Source organism: Protopterus annectens, chromosome 7.part1, assembly GCF_019279795.1.
Source record: "Protopterus annectens isolate FY-2018-M chromosome 7.part1, PAN1.0, whole genome shotgun sequence".
NCBI classification, from domain to species: Eukaryota; Metazoa; Chordata; order Ceratodontiformes; family Protopteridae; genus Protopterus; species Protopterus annectens.
Window position 1 is genome coordinate 166040598 of NC_056740.1, and position 17620 is coordinate 166058217.

General features: G+C 38.1%; 1 protein-coding gene across 10 annotated transcripts in view; it reads left to right on the plus strand.

The window, feature by feature from the left end:
• Window positions 1-17620, plus strand: part of NR2C2 (nuclear receptor subfamily 2 group C member 2) — a 1701781-nt gene that overhangs the window by 1093870 nt on the left and 590291 nt on the right. For all 10 annotated transcript variants that reach the window (XM_044078621.1, XM_044078615.1, XM_044078617.1 and 7 more), the window contains one exon: window positions 3656-3789. In XM_044078621.1, the coding sequence (XP_043934556.1) occupies window positions 3656-3789 (134 nt within the window). The remainder of the gene's footprint in view (window positions 1-3655; window positions 3790-17620) is intronic.

Genomic DNA, 17620 nt, shown 5'->3' on the forward strand with positions numbered 1-17620 from the left:
GAGCCAGTTTTGGCTCTACCGTCCTCAAGAGTCTGTTCCATTGAGCCACCCAGGATAGTGGTGCTAGGGACGCGGTCCCATCAAGCAAGAATGAAGGCGAGATTGACAACTTAACATTAAGAAGTTATGTACCTACCATAACGTTCCATGTTAGTTGTCTTCTCTCGCCTTCTTTCTTGCGACCCTCCCTCCTTCCCCCAGGCCTGGACAGACCTTTCTACAAGGAATTATTATGCTGAAGACCATTCAGAGCTGGTCCTTCTTCCATCCTGTAGGTTTTCTTTCTTCCTTTGGGAAGTATTTATGCTTGGTGCTATTGCCCTTTGTCATCAAACGAGATCTGGGTACTTACCGCCTTGCATCATGGGATATGGGGTTGCCTCGAGCTGGTAAAAGTGACTCTCGAGCTTAGCAAGTGTCGAGTCGGAGCCGAGGATCGGCTCCGAACCCATCAAGCAAGAAAGAAGGCGAGAGAAGACAACTAACATGGAACGTTATGGTAGGTACATAACTTCTTATTTCAGATGGTTGTCCCCTGACTATTGTCATTTGTTATGCCCACCATAGTAAACCAGTCCCAGGCAGTAGCAAGACTCATTCTACAAGGGCGTTGTCTTCTTTGATGGCATATTGAAAAGGGGCAGACTCTGAAAGCATTTTAGAGGTAGCTACATAGACCTCTCTACATACCTTTACAAGGCATTGCAAACTGGATTCTTTTTATAGATTCAGGACTGAATTTATTAGCGCCTTTTTGCAGGCACTCCTGGATGAATATCCTTTTTTCTTCTAGGTTGGATATGCTCTGGTAATCAGCCCATGTAACCTAAAGGGTACTGCAGCAGTGGGAGTGATGAACATAGTACAGTTGTGCAAGTTGCACTTAGCTATAAGAGCAGATGTTCAAGTTCCTCATCACAGCGGTAGACGCAACCACCCCCTACCCCCCCTATTATTGGATATAGTTATTGTTGGGGAAACAGTTTGATGGTTATTTCTTGATGTGATATTTCAGGATGAATAAGCTACATATTACTTTTGAGCAAGAGAATCATGAAGATTTTCCACTATGAATGTTCTTTTTACCTCTTCAGGCATGACCAATCAGCAGTCAGTGTGGAAGTGTGGGAGGTAGCCAGAGCTTTTGGAAACTGGCTGGTTGTTGTGTCTTGGGCAAGACACAACCAATGTGGCTAAAAGGCTACTGCAACAGTGAGGAATTCGAACATCTACTGTTGTGGGTAAGCGCAGCTTTCACAACTGTACTGTACAGACTAGTCGTTGAGCTAATCTTTTGTATTCTGTTATGAAAGCAATAGCTTTCATAATTGTAAAGTTTAAGGTGTAGATTACACTTTAAGCTTAGCTGTTGTAGCCACAAGCTTGTCATTTTCTTGTTCTGTGATGATGAACTTATTGTAGACATGGAAGACATGTTGGTCTGCTATTGTAAATAGCATTAAATCCTTTGGTGGTCACTTTTCTTACTATATCAAAATGCCAGCAAATAAAGCTTGAAATATTTTCAGTTAAGTCCATTTCCAGTCAGTTTTAATTCTTCTGGTTGATAAATACCATTCAGATTCCCAATATTTTTTATTTCCCTTTTTCACTTTAAAGATCACATGCAAAGCTTTTTCTTAAACAACGGAATTCCATAAGAGTGTTTGCATGCATACAAGTTATTTATTTATTTATTTAACATTTGTTAACCGGGAAAGTCCGACTTGGAACGAGCCAATTTTCAGTGGAGGCTCGGGGAGAAACGCTCCAGACGCATGTCTTTATAATGTGGGAGGAAACTGGAGCATCTGGAAAAAACCCACATGAACACAGGGAGGACATGCAGACTCCACACAGAAGGCACCCCAGCCAAGAATCGAACCGGAGAACCTCTGCTGTGAGGCGAAATGCAAACCGCTGTACCACTGCACCATGCAAGCGGATACTGATTTAGTGAATACCTATTTTTAATAGCTATTCTTTAAAAAGATTGCCTCTTAAAATCCCATCGATGGCAGAAATGTTACAAAAATATCCCTCCTGACATTTTGCATTAATAATCACATGGAAGCAGGGAATGTTTAAGTTCATAGGTTCATACTAGGCTATCTGTCCTAGGGCATTTTTAAGCCTAGCCACTGTGTGTTTGGCTTTCGCCACCCATTTTAAATTAATTTTGCTATGCCCTTTTTCTAGGTTAGTATACTGTGCCTCTGTCTAACAGTGACACAGAAGTGATACCCGGGGTAAACCTACGATCTCCCATTCACTCATCAAGATTCCTCTTGAAGAGAGTCAGTGAGGGACTCTGCCTAACCTGGACTGGGATTTTATTCTAGAGTGAAGGGAGCCTCTGGGTTATGAATCTGTCCCTCCAGCATGTCCTATTTATTTCAGTGCTGAGGTTCAAGTCTCTTGAGCGCGTAGCTCGATGAGATTTGAATTTTCTGAGGTGCAGCATGTCCATTAATTAGGTTAATTTATATTGTACTAAATTAACAGTTAGGTAAAAAGATACCAACCATTTTTGCCAAACTGTCAGTTTAACAGTTTGGCAGTTAATTGATTTACAACTTCTGCAAGTTTCAAAAGGTAATTTTAAATTAGTTTTTCTTAAAAGAATTATGTTTCCTACAAACATTGTTTCAATGCATGAAGCTAATTTACTGGACTAGAAGAACTTGTGCACTTGGTATCACTGCTGCATAGTATTTTCTTCTTCTATAACCTGCCTGTAGAGATAGAAGGTAAAACATCACCATGATCTGTGAGACAAAATATTGCAGCCATTCAGTGTATATAAATTATTTAATTATGCTAACATTTTAAGTAAAAAAAATCAGTGCAGTATAGATGGTTACTTTTTGCAGGTGTTTTCATTTCTTTTGTTTGCTTATCAATCCAAGTAACACATGCTCTGAAATGTAGTTATAGAAAGGATCAGGATCTAGTTTTCCATTTAAATTTAGAATAAATTTCTCTGTGAGAAGTAACTTTGACTTTTAGGTTGGGCTACGAGCTCCCTATTGAAATGTCAAGACTTTCAATGCTGAGTGCCAAAATGCCAAAGAAAGACAGAAAGTACAGGAGAAATGTGAATATTGGACATTGCTTTTCTCCTTTGAACTTATTTTTTACAGGGGGGCAATCACCCCTGTACTCCCTGATGTGGAAGGGAAGCACCCTCCCCCTCCCAAACTTTTTATATACTAACTTCAAGTTTGCCATAATACCTCAGAGAAAAGGAAATATTCTTAGAAATGGCAATTTGGACTTAATATATGTAAATCCAGGTTTTTTTATCACTCAGGCTCCTCATTTCAGGAATAGGCATTGCAAGTCTCAGCAGTTCATTTAACTAGGCTAGGATATAATCTTGGTTAAAAAAAATATTCTCCACCAGTAATTATTAAGAGTTTCTTTGCATATTGAATTTTTGCAAACTAGCATAATAAAAATATGACATTTACTATTGTCATCTTTGAAAAGAATTCTGTTCCATAAGGACAATGTGATTTTTCGAGCATGTTTGTAATTACTGTATTTTTGTAACTTGTGCATTCTTCTTTTGACTTTTTATTGAGGTTTATATGAGATTTGCATCGGCATGTTTTTTTTTTTTTTTTTTTTTTTTTTTTTGCTTCTCTCTTAGGCAGAGACAAGTCATGGAGATTTGGGTACACTAGCAAGTGTTGTAACATCTCTTGCCAGTCTTAGTGAGTCACTTAATAATGGCGATCCATCAGAAATTCAACAAGAGGACCAGTCTGCGAGTGAGATTACAAGGTATGGAGGAAACCTGTGACATCTGTATACTGTATTCTGTTTATTAGTAGATTTAATTATAAGTGGATACGTTCTATTTTGAGAGTTAATCTAAGGGTTAGTTAGATTTAGTTAGTTTCCAAATTAGCTACATTAGTTAACTAAAAATGCCAGTAATAAATGTAGCAAACTATAATTATCTGTGTGCTTAATGTGGCAGACAAACTGATAATGTTTCAAGAATTATAGAATTGGTAGAGTTGCGTCAATATGTGCCAATTTAAAGCTCTTTAAAGTAATTTGTATCCATTTATTTATTGCTTTGTATTATGTTTTTGGACTTCAAACAATGAGTTGGTGCTAGTTTGAAGTTCAAATAAAAAGCAGGTTTAATGAATGAATTGATTGAGCTAATTGGTCAATGTATTTATGGAGATGGTTTTGTTTGATGAGTTGTTCCATTGAAGGCGAATTGCCAAGGTACCAGGACAACGTTAATAAAGGAAAATTATTTACCATCTCTGTGGTTGGCGTTCCTATCTGCTTGCCGTTGGAGTTTTGGATTTGATGTTTTGTTCTTTGAAATGGTGTTTCATTATGGATCGTGTTTTAGCAGAAGGAAGTTCTAATGGTGAAAATTTATTGTTTACTGAATTCTTGAAGGAGAGAGAGAGAGAGAGAGAGAGAAAATTTGCTGCTTCGGATCTATGGTCTACCAATGTAACCGAGTCCTGTTCAGATGACTTTGCCCGGTTGGAGAGGTTGATGTCCAAGGAGGTGACTGTTTTCTATGATTCTAAACTGTTGGAAAAATATATTTAGTTGAATATTACTCCTAGAGGACTGCACATCGACAGGTTACCTGCCGGTGGCTTTAGTGAGGATGAGAGTGACCTGCTTTCGGAATGGAGGCAGGTTGCACAAGACTGTACTCTTAATTGGTTGAAAATACGTATTAAGAGAAACAATAGAACTGTTGACAATCTGCGTAAGGAAATTGTCAAATAACAGCATGAGTTGATGGACAAAACCCCACCGAACGTCTTTCAAGGCACTTTCAGAGCTATTAATGAAAAAATCAATAAAGTGGAAAATGACGGTATGGGGAGAAAAAGATCCAAACTCAATAGGGATATAAGGAACTATGAAAAGAATGAAGTGTTTAATTGGCCATGTAAGGGTCGTCGTCAGCATCGGAATACCAAGATGTGCATGCCCAGGAGTGAGAACGGATCATCTTGGTCATCTATGGAGACAGTCAGCAGTCGGAAGAGTGTGTCTTTTGAAGACACCAGAAGAAATAGTTCTACTGAATGGGCTGGGAGCGGTAAAATTGATCAGAATGCTAAGAAAATGAATCCAAATAAGCAGACTCGTTCTATAAAGAATCAAGGGAAGGCACCTTTTTTCACAAAAACTAATAGCAGGTGCTTCCCAGACTTTGAGTTCAACTTATATTGAAGGTAATGCATTCATACTTGTTTCGCACATTAATGAGAATTCTCCGGAACTTGGTGTCAATGACGTTCATGGTGAGGGTGTTTTTTCCACTCGTTGTGACAATTTGAGTATTATTAATCTTTCTGGTGTCAGTTTGTCTTCAGAATTTTGTAATGTTCTATGTAAAGGTACTAAATTTATAGCAACTAAATTGCCCACGTTAGCTGATGTCATTTTGGACATTAGAAGATTTGTCCGTAAATTGATTCTGTAGGTTTATTTTTCTGATCATAATGCAAATGTGTGTGTGGGCTCTTTAAATGATAATGTGGAAGAAGAAGAAGATAATGAACTGTTAAACCTGAGTATTTATGATATTCCTGATGAACCGATCTTTGAACATGAAAATGTTTGTGATAACATCTTAGATGGGGGGTTGTTTGGTTTGGGTTATGCATGTTTAGGTTTACTCTGTTTTTCCAATGATAGTACCTTTTTGCCTCCAAAACGCCAGATCGCTATTAATATTTTTGAACATGTGGTTTGTGCAAGCATTGAAAAAGAATATGTAGTATTTTGTAAAAAGGAGAGATTACTTAATTTCCCTAAGGAAGAATGGCTTGCTTTAAAGGAATTCAGGACTAATTTAGATAAAGTGACAGTGAGACCTGCGGATAAAGGAGGCAACTGGGTTATCATGGATACAGTGAAATATGAGGGTATTGTTGAAGAGTTACTTAGAGAAGATGTGTATAGGAAATTGAGTGACAACCCATTAAGACAATATATAGGTGAACTTGTTGAATTGCTTGAGAGGGGGGGAAGGCTTGGATTTTTATCTGGCAGTGATGTTAAAAAACTGATGAAAGAACCAAGGCAACCCTATATTTACGCAATTCCAAAAATTCACAAGGATATGGTCGACCCTCCGGGGAGACCTATCATTTCAGGGGTTGGTTCATATATTGAAAGAACTAACAAATTTCTTGATTTTCATTTCAAAGTGTATTTACCTAGAGTGATCTCCCATGTTAAAAACACCCAGGATGTATGTAGGGCATTACGGGGGATGACGTGGGATAAGGAATTATACTGGGCTACAGTGGATGTCTCTTCTTTATACACAACCATTGATAAGCGATGGAGCCTGGAAGCAATGAGAAAGGTGTGATGGGTGAAGGCCCTAGAACAACGTTTTTGTTATCATTGTTGGAATATAGTTTCACACACAATTATTTTGTTTGGAAGAAGAATTTTTACCTTCAGGTGAAAGGAACAGCTATGGGGGCGGCCTTCACTCCTACTTATGCAGTTATATACATTGGGGAATTTGAGAAGGAATTTATGTTTCAACATAATTTTTTTGTCAATAATGTTATTTTCTATAAAAGATACATTGATGACCTCATTTTCATGTGTAGGGGTAGGCCTTCTCTGTTTGGTGATTTCATGCAGGATTTGAACATGAATTCACATGGGCTTAGTTTCATGTCTGAATGTTCAAAAGAAAAAATTTCTTTCTTGGATGTAGAATTTTATGTTGGGGAAGATTATAAGGTACAATTTAGACCGTTCAGGAAACCAACCTCGGTGAATAACTTTTTGCATGCCAGTAGCATGCATCCTCCTCATTTAATTAAAGCATTGCCTGAAAGGGAATTTAAAAGAATTTTAAGAAATACCTCTGATTCAATTTTATGGGATGAGGCACTTGGTGGTGTGTTTCTTAGACTTTCCCACAGAGGGTATTCGGAGGAAATATTGTCAGGCATTAAAAACAGGTTATGTGGAGGACAGAAAATAAGAAAGGTTCACAGTAAACAATGTCCAGTTGCAAAAGAGGATAGGTTATTTTTTGTTTCCAGAGAGGATATGTTATTTTTTGTTTCCAGATATTCTGATTTTTCATGTGTAGTTGAAAAGACTATAAAACAATTTTGGCATTTAATCTGTAATGACATGATTGTAGGCTGTTTGTTTCCTAAACATGTTACTTTTTCCTATAGCAGATTTAGCAATCTGAAGGAATTGTTAAATAAAAAGTTGGAGCATTCAACAGATGGTTTGAATGTTGGTATACAACAGTGTGGGAGATGTTCTGTATGCCACATGGTTAGAAATTTACATGGAAAGAAAATTAATGGAAAGAAGTACTGTGCGTTTGAAAGATTTGATTGTTTGGCACATGGGGTGCTTTATGTCTTGGGTTGTGATTGTGCCAAACCATTATGGTATATTGGCCAAACCACTAGAAAGACAAAAATTTGCATCTTGGAACATTTAGGAGATATAAGAAGGGTGAATTTGGATAGTCCCGTGGCTTCACATTTTGTCAATGTGCATAACAGCAACACTGATGGTTTTGTTTTCAGTGTTTTGGCTAGGCCACATTTTGAGGTTGGTAATTTCAGAGCTGAACTTAATAAGTTAGAACATAGGATGATTTTTAATTATCATACATTATATCCGAGGGGCATGAATTTAGATATTGGGATTTCATCATAATTCTGTCTGGGATATATTGTGGTATTTTGTATTATGGCAATTTAGTATTATGAAATGTTATAATGTGATATTTTGTACCATGTAATTTTGTATCATGAAGTTCAAGAATTCATCATCTGTTTTATAGAATTGGTAGAGTTGCGTCAATATGTTCCAATTTAAAGCTCTTTAAAGTAATTTGTATCCATTTATTTATTGCTTTGTATTATGTTTTTGAACTTCAAACAATGAGTTGGTGCTAGTTTGAAGTTCAAATAAAAAGCAGGTTTAATGAATGAATTGATTAATGAGCTAATTGGTCAATGTATTTAATAGATGGTTTTGTTTGGTGAGTTGTTCCATTGAAGGCGAATTGCCGAGGTACCAGGACACGTTAATAAAGGAAAATTATTTACCATCTCTGTGGTTGGCGTTCCTATCTGCTTGTCGTCTGAGTTTTGGATTCGATTTTTTGTTCTTTGAATTGGTGTTTAAAATGCATATTGAACCAGGGAAATGGTAGTGCATTGTTTTTAGTGCATGGAATACTGGAGTGAAGGGACTTTTCCCCAGAATTGTGCCCTCTCAGAGTTCATATATTTAAGTTACAAAGGGTTGGGGGTGTAAGGTGTGCTTCAGTCAGAAACATTTGTTATATGTGAATGTAATTAGTAGAGTTATTTAGTTCTGTGATCAATTTTTTTTAGGGTAGAATGGAATTTGAATTAAGTGTATTTTGATAAAGTGCCATAAAACCACGAAATATACTTTGTTGTATTTATGCATTTTACTTGTTTATCTGAAACTGTTTTCAGAAAAGCATTCAAAGAAAATGTTACACTTTCCACTGTACGACACAGAGGATAATGCATCAATGCCTGTATTAAGCAGCAAAAGATAACTGTTACATATACAGTGGATATAAAAAATGTACACACCCCTGTTAAAATGCCAGTTTTTTGTGATATATAAAAAAATGAGACCACAATAAATCCTTTCAAAACTTTTCCCACCTTTAATGTGACCTATAACCTTTACAATTCACATGAAAAACAAACACATCTGTTAGGGGAAAAATATAAAAAAAAATATAAAAAATGTATAAAAAATGTACAATAAGCTGGTTGCATAAGTGTGCACAGCCTTTAATACTTTGTTGAAGCACCTTTTGATTTAATTACAGCATTCAGTCTTCTTGGGTAGGAGTCTATCAGCATGGCACATCTTGCCTTGGCAATATTTGCCTTCTCTTCCTTGGAAAAGTGCTCCAAATCTGTCAGAATGTGAGGGCATCTCTTGTGCACAGCCCTCTTCAGGTCACCTCACAGATTTTCTATTAGATTTAGGTCTGGGCTCTGGCTGGGCCATTCCAAAACTTTAATTTTCTTCTGGTGAAGCCATTCTTTTGTTGATTTTTATGTATGCTTGGGGTCATTGTCGTGTTGAAAGGTGAAATTCCTCTTCATCTTCCGCTTTATAGCAGATGCCTGAAGGTTTTGGGACAAAAGTGACTGGTATTTGGAACTGTTCATAATTTCCCCCACCTTGACTAAAGCCTCAGTTCCATCTGAAGAAAAGCAAACCCAAAGCATGATACTGCCACCACCATGCTTCACTATGAGGATGGTGTTCTTTTGGTGATGCAAAGTCTTGTTTTTGCACCAAACGTACCGTTTGGAATTGTGGCCAAACAGTTCAACCTTGGTCTCATCTGACCATAACACATTTTCCCACATGCTTTTAGGAGACTTGATGTATTGTTTTGCAAATTTTAGGCAGGCCTGGGTGTTTTTCTGTGTAAGAAAATACTTCCGTCTTGCAACCCTACCCCATAGTCCAGACATATGGAGAATGCAGGAGATTGTTGTCACATGTAGTACACAGCCAGTACTTGACATAAATTCCTGCAGCTCCTTCAGTGTTGCTGTAGGTCTTTTGGCAGTCTCCCTGACCAGTTTTAGTCTTGTCTTTTCATCAATTTTGGAGGGATGTCCAGTTCTTTGCAGTGTCACTGTTGTCCTGTATTTTCTCCACTTTTGGATGACTGTCTTCACTGTGTTCCGTGGTATATCTATCCAGTGCTGTGAAAAATTTTTTGTACCCTTCTCCTGACAGATACCTTTCAACAATAAGATCCCTTTGATGCTTTGTAAGCTATCTGGGAACCATGGCTTTTGCTGTAGCAGGCAACTGAGTAAATGTCAGAAAAATCCTACTAGGACAGCTGAACTTTATTTGTGGTTAATCAGCGTATCTTTAATTGATGGCAGGTGTATACCCAAGAAGACTAAATGCTGCAATTAAATCAAAAGCTGCTTCAACAAAGTATTAGTTTAAAGGTGTGCACACTTATGCAACCAGCTTATTGTACGTTTTTTATATTTTTCCCTGAACAGATGTGTTTGTTTTTTCAATTGAATTGTACAGGTTATAGGTCACATTAAAGGTGGGAAAAGTTTTGAAATGATTTATTGTGGTCTCTTTTTTTTACATCACAAAAACCTGGCATTTTAACAGGGGTATGTACACTTTTTATAGCCACTGTAGGTGCTCATACATGGTCTTTTATAGTTTATAGGAACTATTAATCATACTGTCCTTGAATTTCAGATTTCACACAGCAGTTTAGACTTTAGCTGTCACTGTTACATTTATCTTTGAATTGACATATATCACAAATCTGTATCTATACTACTGCCATTTAAACTGTGATACAAAAACAGTTTGCATTGTGCAGCTAACGCAAGAGTCAAAGAAATAGCGCAGTTGGGGGAGCATTAGACTGAAGATGAAATAGCACTTATTACAATGCAGCCCTGATGACAGCATAGATTTCCAAGTATAAATGCATTATTGCATTTTTTTAATGGCTTTTTATTGCATGTTTGTGGGACACCACAGTGACTTTGAGGGCAGTGTCCTTATATATGTCACTTCAAAAAAATATATATATTTGTGTGTGTCTGTGTAATCCTGTATTTACTATTATATTTAGGTATGATTTGAATGTATTCTATTTTTACTTCCATACCTATACCATTATTACAAACAATATCATTGTTGTTCTTACAGTATGATTGTACTACTACCTCTCAACATATTTTGTTCCTGCTGTGTTTATATATCTTTGTATCAATTAATGTAGAGCTATGTGATTTGAATGTATCCTGTTTTTACCTCCATACCTATACCATTATTGCAAACAATATCACTGTTGTTCTTGCACTTTGATTGTACTACTACCTTTCTATATCTTTCTGTTTTTGTTGTGTTTATATGTCTTTGTATGTAATTAATGTGGAGCTTTTCTTCCCGTGCCTCCACTGAAAATGGGCTCATTTAGGCCCAGTGGACTTTCCCAGTAAACAAATGCAATAAAGTCTGGACACTTGTGCATTGTTTTCACATTCCAGGAATTCCTCTGTATACAGGACAGCAGAGACAGTTTTCTTTGCCAGAATCACAAAGTGAAGCTTTAAATAATGCTGAAACAGAAGACTGGAACTTGGAATGTTCATCAGACTGCTTCTGTTCGTTCTTTTTTTAGAATCAAGTTGATTACAAGGTAGGTTTTCTGACCTAGTGGACCCTTTTCAGCCACAACCTATGAGTAGAATAGGGAACACATTGTTGCATCATACATACTCCCTTACAAATAAGACTGGAGCAAGTATAAAATATACTTGAACAAAAGTAATTCTGATATGTGGAAGGCCTGTATTTCTGTTACTGGGTAAACATGAAATTAAACCGTAACTGTATATAAAATTTCATTTTATTATTGGATAAAAGCGAAATCAGGCCATGACTATTTATGTAATTTCTTCATGCAGACTTATTTATATACAACAATCCGTCTGCTGTTTGGTAAAGGCCATCAGTGCATTACTGTTATTAGATGAATACATCCAAATAACTGGAAAGTGAATTATATGATGTTTGTGTTCACTTAACAGGTAAGTGAAACTAAAAATAATGAAGGGCAGCTGTAAAGAAAATCAGGAATGTAAATGCTGGGTAGGTTAAGTGATAATATGGATTCATTTAATGGAAGAGGAGGAGAATCTTTGTACTTTTAATGTCTTAGAGAAGAAAGAGGTTTATCAGTAAGTGTATACAGTTGCAATATTATTCCAAATATGCCAAAGCATTGCTGGTTGTGAAAATCCTCTGGGAAGTTATGGTTAGTGTAAGAAGTGAAACAAATGAGGGGCTAAGTATTTTGTTTATAATTTTCCTTGAGCGCAAGTTGCCTAGTAGAAGCAATAGCTGTAAATGAGGTTTAAGATGTGGCATGTTATCAGTAAGGTGGAGCAGTCAGAAACAGGAAGCCAGTTTAATTATGATATTTTGTAATGGTGTGAAGAAGCACATTATAAAAGGAGGATTGTAGGTTTGTATATGGTAAATGTTAGTTGATTCAGTAGTTAAAACAGATAGGGCAGAGAGCATAGCAGTGACAAAGTGAAGTTTGTCTGTATGGGTATTAGAAGACCGTGTAGGGGTAAACTCCAAACCTTCAATATTTAAACATGGTTTTTGCTTTTTTGGTTCAGTTGGAAACAGTTGTTTGATACTCCAAGAGATCAGATCTCTGTTTCACTTTGAGTATGGTACCAGAGTATGAACTTAGTTTTTGGAAAAAAAAATTTTGAGGAGTTTGTCTGGAATGCAGTCTTGGGCACTAGAGAGAGAACAGTGTTGAGTTATTTTTGGAGAGGTGACGTTGAATGATCAGTCAAGATAAGGACCCAGGTCATCTGTTAAAGAATAATCTGTATTTCAGCAGTGTAAAGTGGAAGTGAATTAATGTAAAGTGAAAAAAAGAGGCAGTGTAGCTGATGTTCGAGTAACCACAAACATTTGCTATCAAACATATCACACAACCCAATGCAAAACATCTTGGTATTGAATTTTAATGTCTATATATTCACCCATCAGTATTGCCAGTAAACAGACCGAATCCTTTTACCAAAATATCTTTGTTCTGCCTTATAACAACTGTCTCCTATCCAGTTATTCAGATAGTTTTTAAACATTCCAGGCTGTTTAATCTTTTAATTGAATAAGGAAAGGTAGTCTTTAGGGAGGGTCACTGTAGCAGTAAATCATAACATCAAGATTTCTTCCTGTATGTATCAGCTTCCCAAGCCAGAGGTTTTTGCCAGCAGTGCCTTTCTTACTTTTTATTCCTGCTCCAGCGTTAAACCAGTGTTTCATGGAACCTCGACTGGTGCAGCTATTCAATTGAACTGATAAAACTACAAAAATCAGAGGTTGAAATGAAAGGCTGGTTGAATATATGGCATCTGAAGAAGAGCTGTTTCAAAAAATGATATAGTTGAAAGACAGAATATGAAAGAAAGACTAATATTTTCAATTACAAATAAGCAAGTGGACTGATATTTCGCAGCAGGATTCCTTAATTGGAAGGACATATTGTGTGTATGCTCCAAATCTAACCATGAGAAAGTAGCCGAGACCTGTATTAGCAAAGATGCAATCATACCAGGAGAAAGAGTTGTTCCTGAGAAAAAAGGAAAAGTATTTAAAATTGCAGACAACAGTGTTTTTGAAAAAATGTTATTCGGTGTATATCAGACTGACGAAAAGCAAGTTTATCCCAGCAGTCAGAGAATGTCGAGAGGCAGATATGAGATTCAACCTGTTATATCCACATGGCTTTAGAATATTTTTTGTGGAAGATTTTTTGATGCAGAACAAGCTAATGAGGAAATAAAAAAAATGTATTCAACGAACAGTAAACCAACAAGTAGAAGGGAACTTTTCTTCTCATTCTTCTGACAGCAAAAGCCGTAGAGAGACTTTGCTAGGGAAACATTTTCTACTGTTAAAAAAAAGAAAATTTTGAAATTCAAAAAAAAAAGCACAGCAGTACCTTAGACTTGAACCAGAGACTAGTGTTGTGAGATTGAGGTGATCAGTAAGAAGACCAATAACATTGAAAGTAGTGAATAAATGGGAGACTAGAAAACATCAATCCCACTGGAAATAGGAATAGACATGTGAAATAAAGATTTGCCAAAAAAATTGTTGAAAAAGAGATTTTTCTGACTTTGGTATTCTTGTGGGTGAACTATAAAACACATACAATACACTGATACAATTTAATTTATTTGAAATAAGCCAATATTCTTTTTCTTAGGGCTAAATGTTACTGAATGGCATGCAAGCTGTTTTTCACATCTGGGAGGATAATTGAGATAGGAAAAGAATAGATGGGAACACAGGCTAACATGTGCTTTAGCACAGGTAACCTTAATTTTAGATTAGGTAGTATCTCTGGATGCAACCATTGATTTGTGGTAATTGTTCCTGTCTGTAGGGGTAAACTTAATTTGTTGAAAATGTACATATTTTACGTGCTTGTTCTAAATTAAAATGGGATATGTGTTCAGAAAATGCACTTAGCTTTTTTTTTTCATTATTGCTTGCATGTTTTCATTGAAGCAATAAGTCAGGAAAAGTGTCATACAGGTTCATATGGAGATAAAAAGAAGCAACTGCTTAAAAGATCAGCTTGCCAAACATTGAGCTAAGTGGCCTAGTGGGCTAATGCACTAAGCTAAATTAATGTGTGAACATAATTCAGAAATTGGAAATAGACATTGAAAAGAACTATCATGTATAATAGATGGAAGTAATGGCTTTCTATCATAATGGCTACTCTGTCCATGTTGTCATAGAATGTAAATGGTCTTACAGATATATACAAAAAGGAAAGTGTATCAAATTATATTAAGACATGTAGGGTGTGAATAGCAGTATTGCAGAAGAAACATTTTGATAGTAATTAGCAAGTGAATTTGATGAAGATAGGATGTCAGGATGGGCATTAAACATAATATTAGGGACAAAGGCAAGGTGCAGTAATACTGACTTGTGGAGGAGTTCCATTAGTGGTACAAGAGGGAGAAAATACATTAATGGTAGATGTCTGGTAGTAAATGGTTATTGGCATGGAATGAGAATTACAGTGATGTACTTATGTTCTACCAAAAACTGCTATTATGGTCTTTCCAAGATGGGTGCACACTGATCAACAGCTTAATTCAGCTCTCCCTGTTTCAGAAAGAAACTGATAGATAAGGGTTTGTTAATTTTGCCTGTTTTACTAAAATTCAGTTACTGGCTAATAAGTGCAGGGCCTGTATGTCATCAAAGAAAAAAAAACTTGAGAGCCTGAAAGAAAATAATCTCAAAAAGGTGAAGAGAAAACACTGACTAGGAAGACTCCTACAACTGTTCTGCAAAAAAAAATTTCAAGATCCAGCTTTGGTACTAGAGACTGGCTACCAGTAGTTTAAGGGAAATCAATAAGTCAGCTGTGCTCAGCGCTGATTAAAATGAATAAAACAATGAAGGAGTATATCAACTCAAATAACAAAAGGCTGATAAAATGAAGGAAGCTTTTAACAGATATTCAGATGAACTAATAAAACTGAAAAATCAGAAGTGGAAATGAAGAAAAGACCGAGTATGAGACTACTCAAGAAGAGCTGTATCAGTAAATGGTAAGAGTTCGAGGACAGAGCACAAAGAGAAAACTTGAAATTTTGTGCTGTACCAGAGAAACTGGAAGGAGCAGACTGTATTTATTTTATGAAAACGCAAATAAATTACTGGACTGGTGTTCCACAGCAGGATTTGTTAATTGAAAGGGTACATTGTGTATGTGCTCCAAACCTGACAACGAGAAAGCAGCCAAGACCTGTATTAGTAAAGATACAAACATGCAAGCAGAAAGAGTTGATTCTGACAAAACTGTAGCAGAAGAGCAAAATATGAAAAATTGTAAATAGTAAAATGTTTGTGGAAAATGATTACCCACTGTACACTAGGCAGAAGAGAAGCAAATTTATCCCAGCATTCGGGGAATGTCAGGAGGTAGGTGTGAGAGTCAAGTTGCTGTCTTCAGAATATTTTTTCGCTGGAGGATCCAAGTAATTTAGATGCAGAACAGGCTAAGGAGGAAATGCAAAAGTTTGTCCAATAAAAATTGAGCCATCAGACAGAAGGGGGATATTGTTTCTCATTCTTCTGATAATGAAGGTCGTTGTCAATGAAACATTTTCCAAAGCTCCAAAGGAAAATGCTTGAGAGACAGAAAAAAAGCACAGTAGTTGACTGTAAGAATGAGAAGTAACATGGACTTGAACCACAGTGTGGCGTTGGGAGATGGAGTTGAACAGGAAGAAAACCAGCAACAGTGAAATTAGTCAATAAATGTGAGACTGTAAAGCATCAGTCTGAGAAAGATTGGATTTTTGTTAACTTTGTGAAACTTGTGGGGGTGCTAACAGTCATATACCCCACTTTATCTCATTAATTTTTGGAAGGACACTAAAAGAAAAAAAGAGAAAGTAACTGTACATAAAGCAATTTTTGTTCTTAACAGCATATCTGAAGTAGGAGATTCATTTGTCTGCAACCTGTGGGTTATGGATCCGATATCGGATCCGAACCGGCATGGTTTTCCAGCTATGGATCCGAGCTCTCAGCTCCTCCCCTCACCCATAATGCCCTGCTCTCCCTACATGACCTCAGATCTAGTTTGCCGCGCTGGTGATCAGATTGGTTTCTTGAGCTCTACAGCTAAGTGCTTTATTCAGCTTTTTCTAGTGCTAAAATTTTAACTTTTTTGACAGTTTTGTGTGAAAGTTTAGGTTTCCCTTTTTGTAGCTAAAGTTGTTTAGTTTTATTAACCTTTTTATATTTAGTTTCCCTCCCCTCGCTGGTAGCGTAGTGTGTGTTTGGGCCTGTGTTGTGTGACTAGTTTACTTTTACTTTTTTTAGATTAGTTTAAGTAAAAGCTAGGCTCTTAGGATGTCTGAACAACCTAAGGCTATTTTTTCGAAGTGCTCCGAGTGTGGCCATAAGCTTTCCCCTGCTGATGGCCACACTCGGTGCGTTCGATGCCTTGGGGTTGAGCACCTCACTTCTGGATGTTCCATTTGTGCAGGGTTCAACCCCAGGGCATTGAAGGAGCGGAGGTCTAAGCTGGTCCTGGCGGGACTTTTGCCCCCGGACTCGGCTCCGGCTTCCGCTCCTTCGGGGGGTACCGTGGCTATGGTTCCCTCCTCTCCGGCTCCCCCTCCTCCTCCTGGGACTCAACCTCCCTGTAGTGGTTTGGAGGAGAGGGAAGCTAGAAAGAAAGACCGGAGGGAGAAGCACCATAAGAGGCGGGCCGAGACCTCTGTTTCGGTCCCACCTGCCAAGCGGGCTTCTCCTCCGGCCTCCTTGTCTGCTGGTTCTCCCCTTCCTCGACTCCGGTCGCCGGTGTGCTTTTCACCGGGACCTGAGGAGGAGGAGACCCGATCTCCGTCGAGGCTATCCAGGAGGCACTCAAGGCCTACCTCGGTAGCCTCGTCGAGATCGACTTATAGTTTATCGGATGTTGATCTGGACCGGATGATGAGATGGTTCATCCAGGCCCAGATGCAGATGGGAGTGCTCTTGCCTCCCCCCCCCTCTGGGGGGGAGCTCGACCCCTTTCTTTAAACCTATAGCTCCTTCTCTGACCCGCTACCCGGGTTCAGAGCAGTTGGAGCCGAGCAGCTTAGGAGCTGGGGGTGGGTTGGCGCCGATAGTACTCGGTACTTCGGATCCGACCCTGCCCTCGAGTGCTTCGGATCCGACCTCTCGGAGCCTGGATCCAAGCTTCGGATCTGGGGGGATCAGTGCTCCTTCGGCGCCGTCTGTGTCGGAGCGCACTGTCCCCTCGGATCCGAACGCTTCGGTGCCGGCTCCGATCCACTCTTTGGATCCCAGGGGGAGCCAATTATCGGATCCTTTGGTCGAGGTCGGCTCCCCCTCGGCTTTTGATGTAGTGGAGAGGGCCCTGTTGAGGGTTTCCGGACCCCCGGCACTTGCTTCGGCTCCGTCCCGCGCTCCATCTGCACTGGGC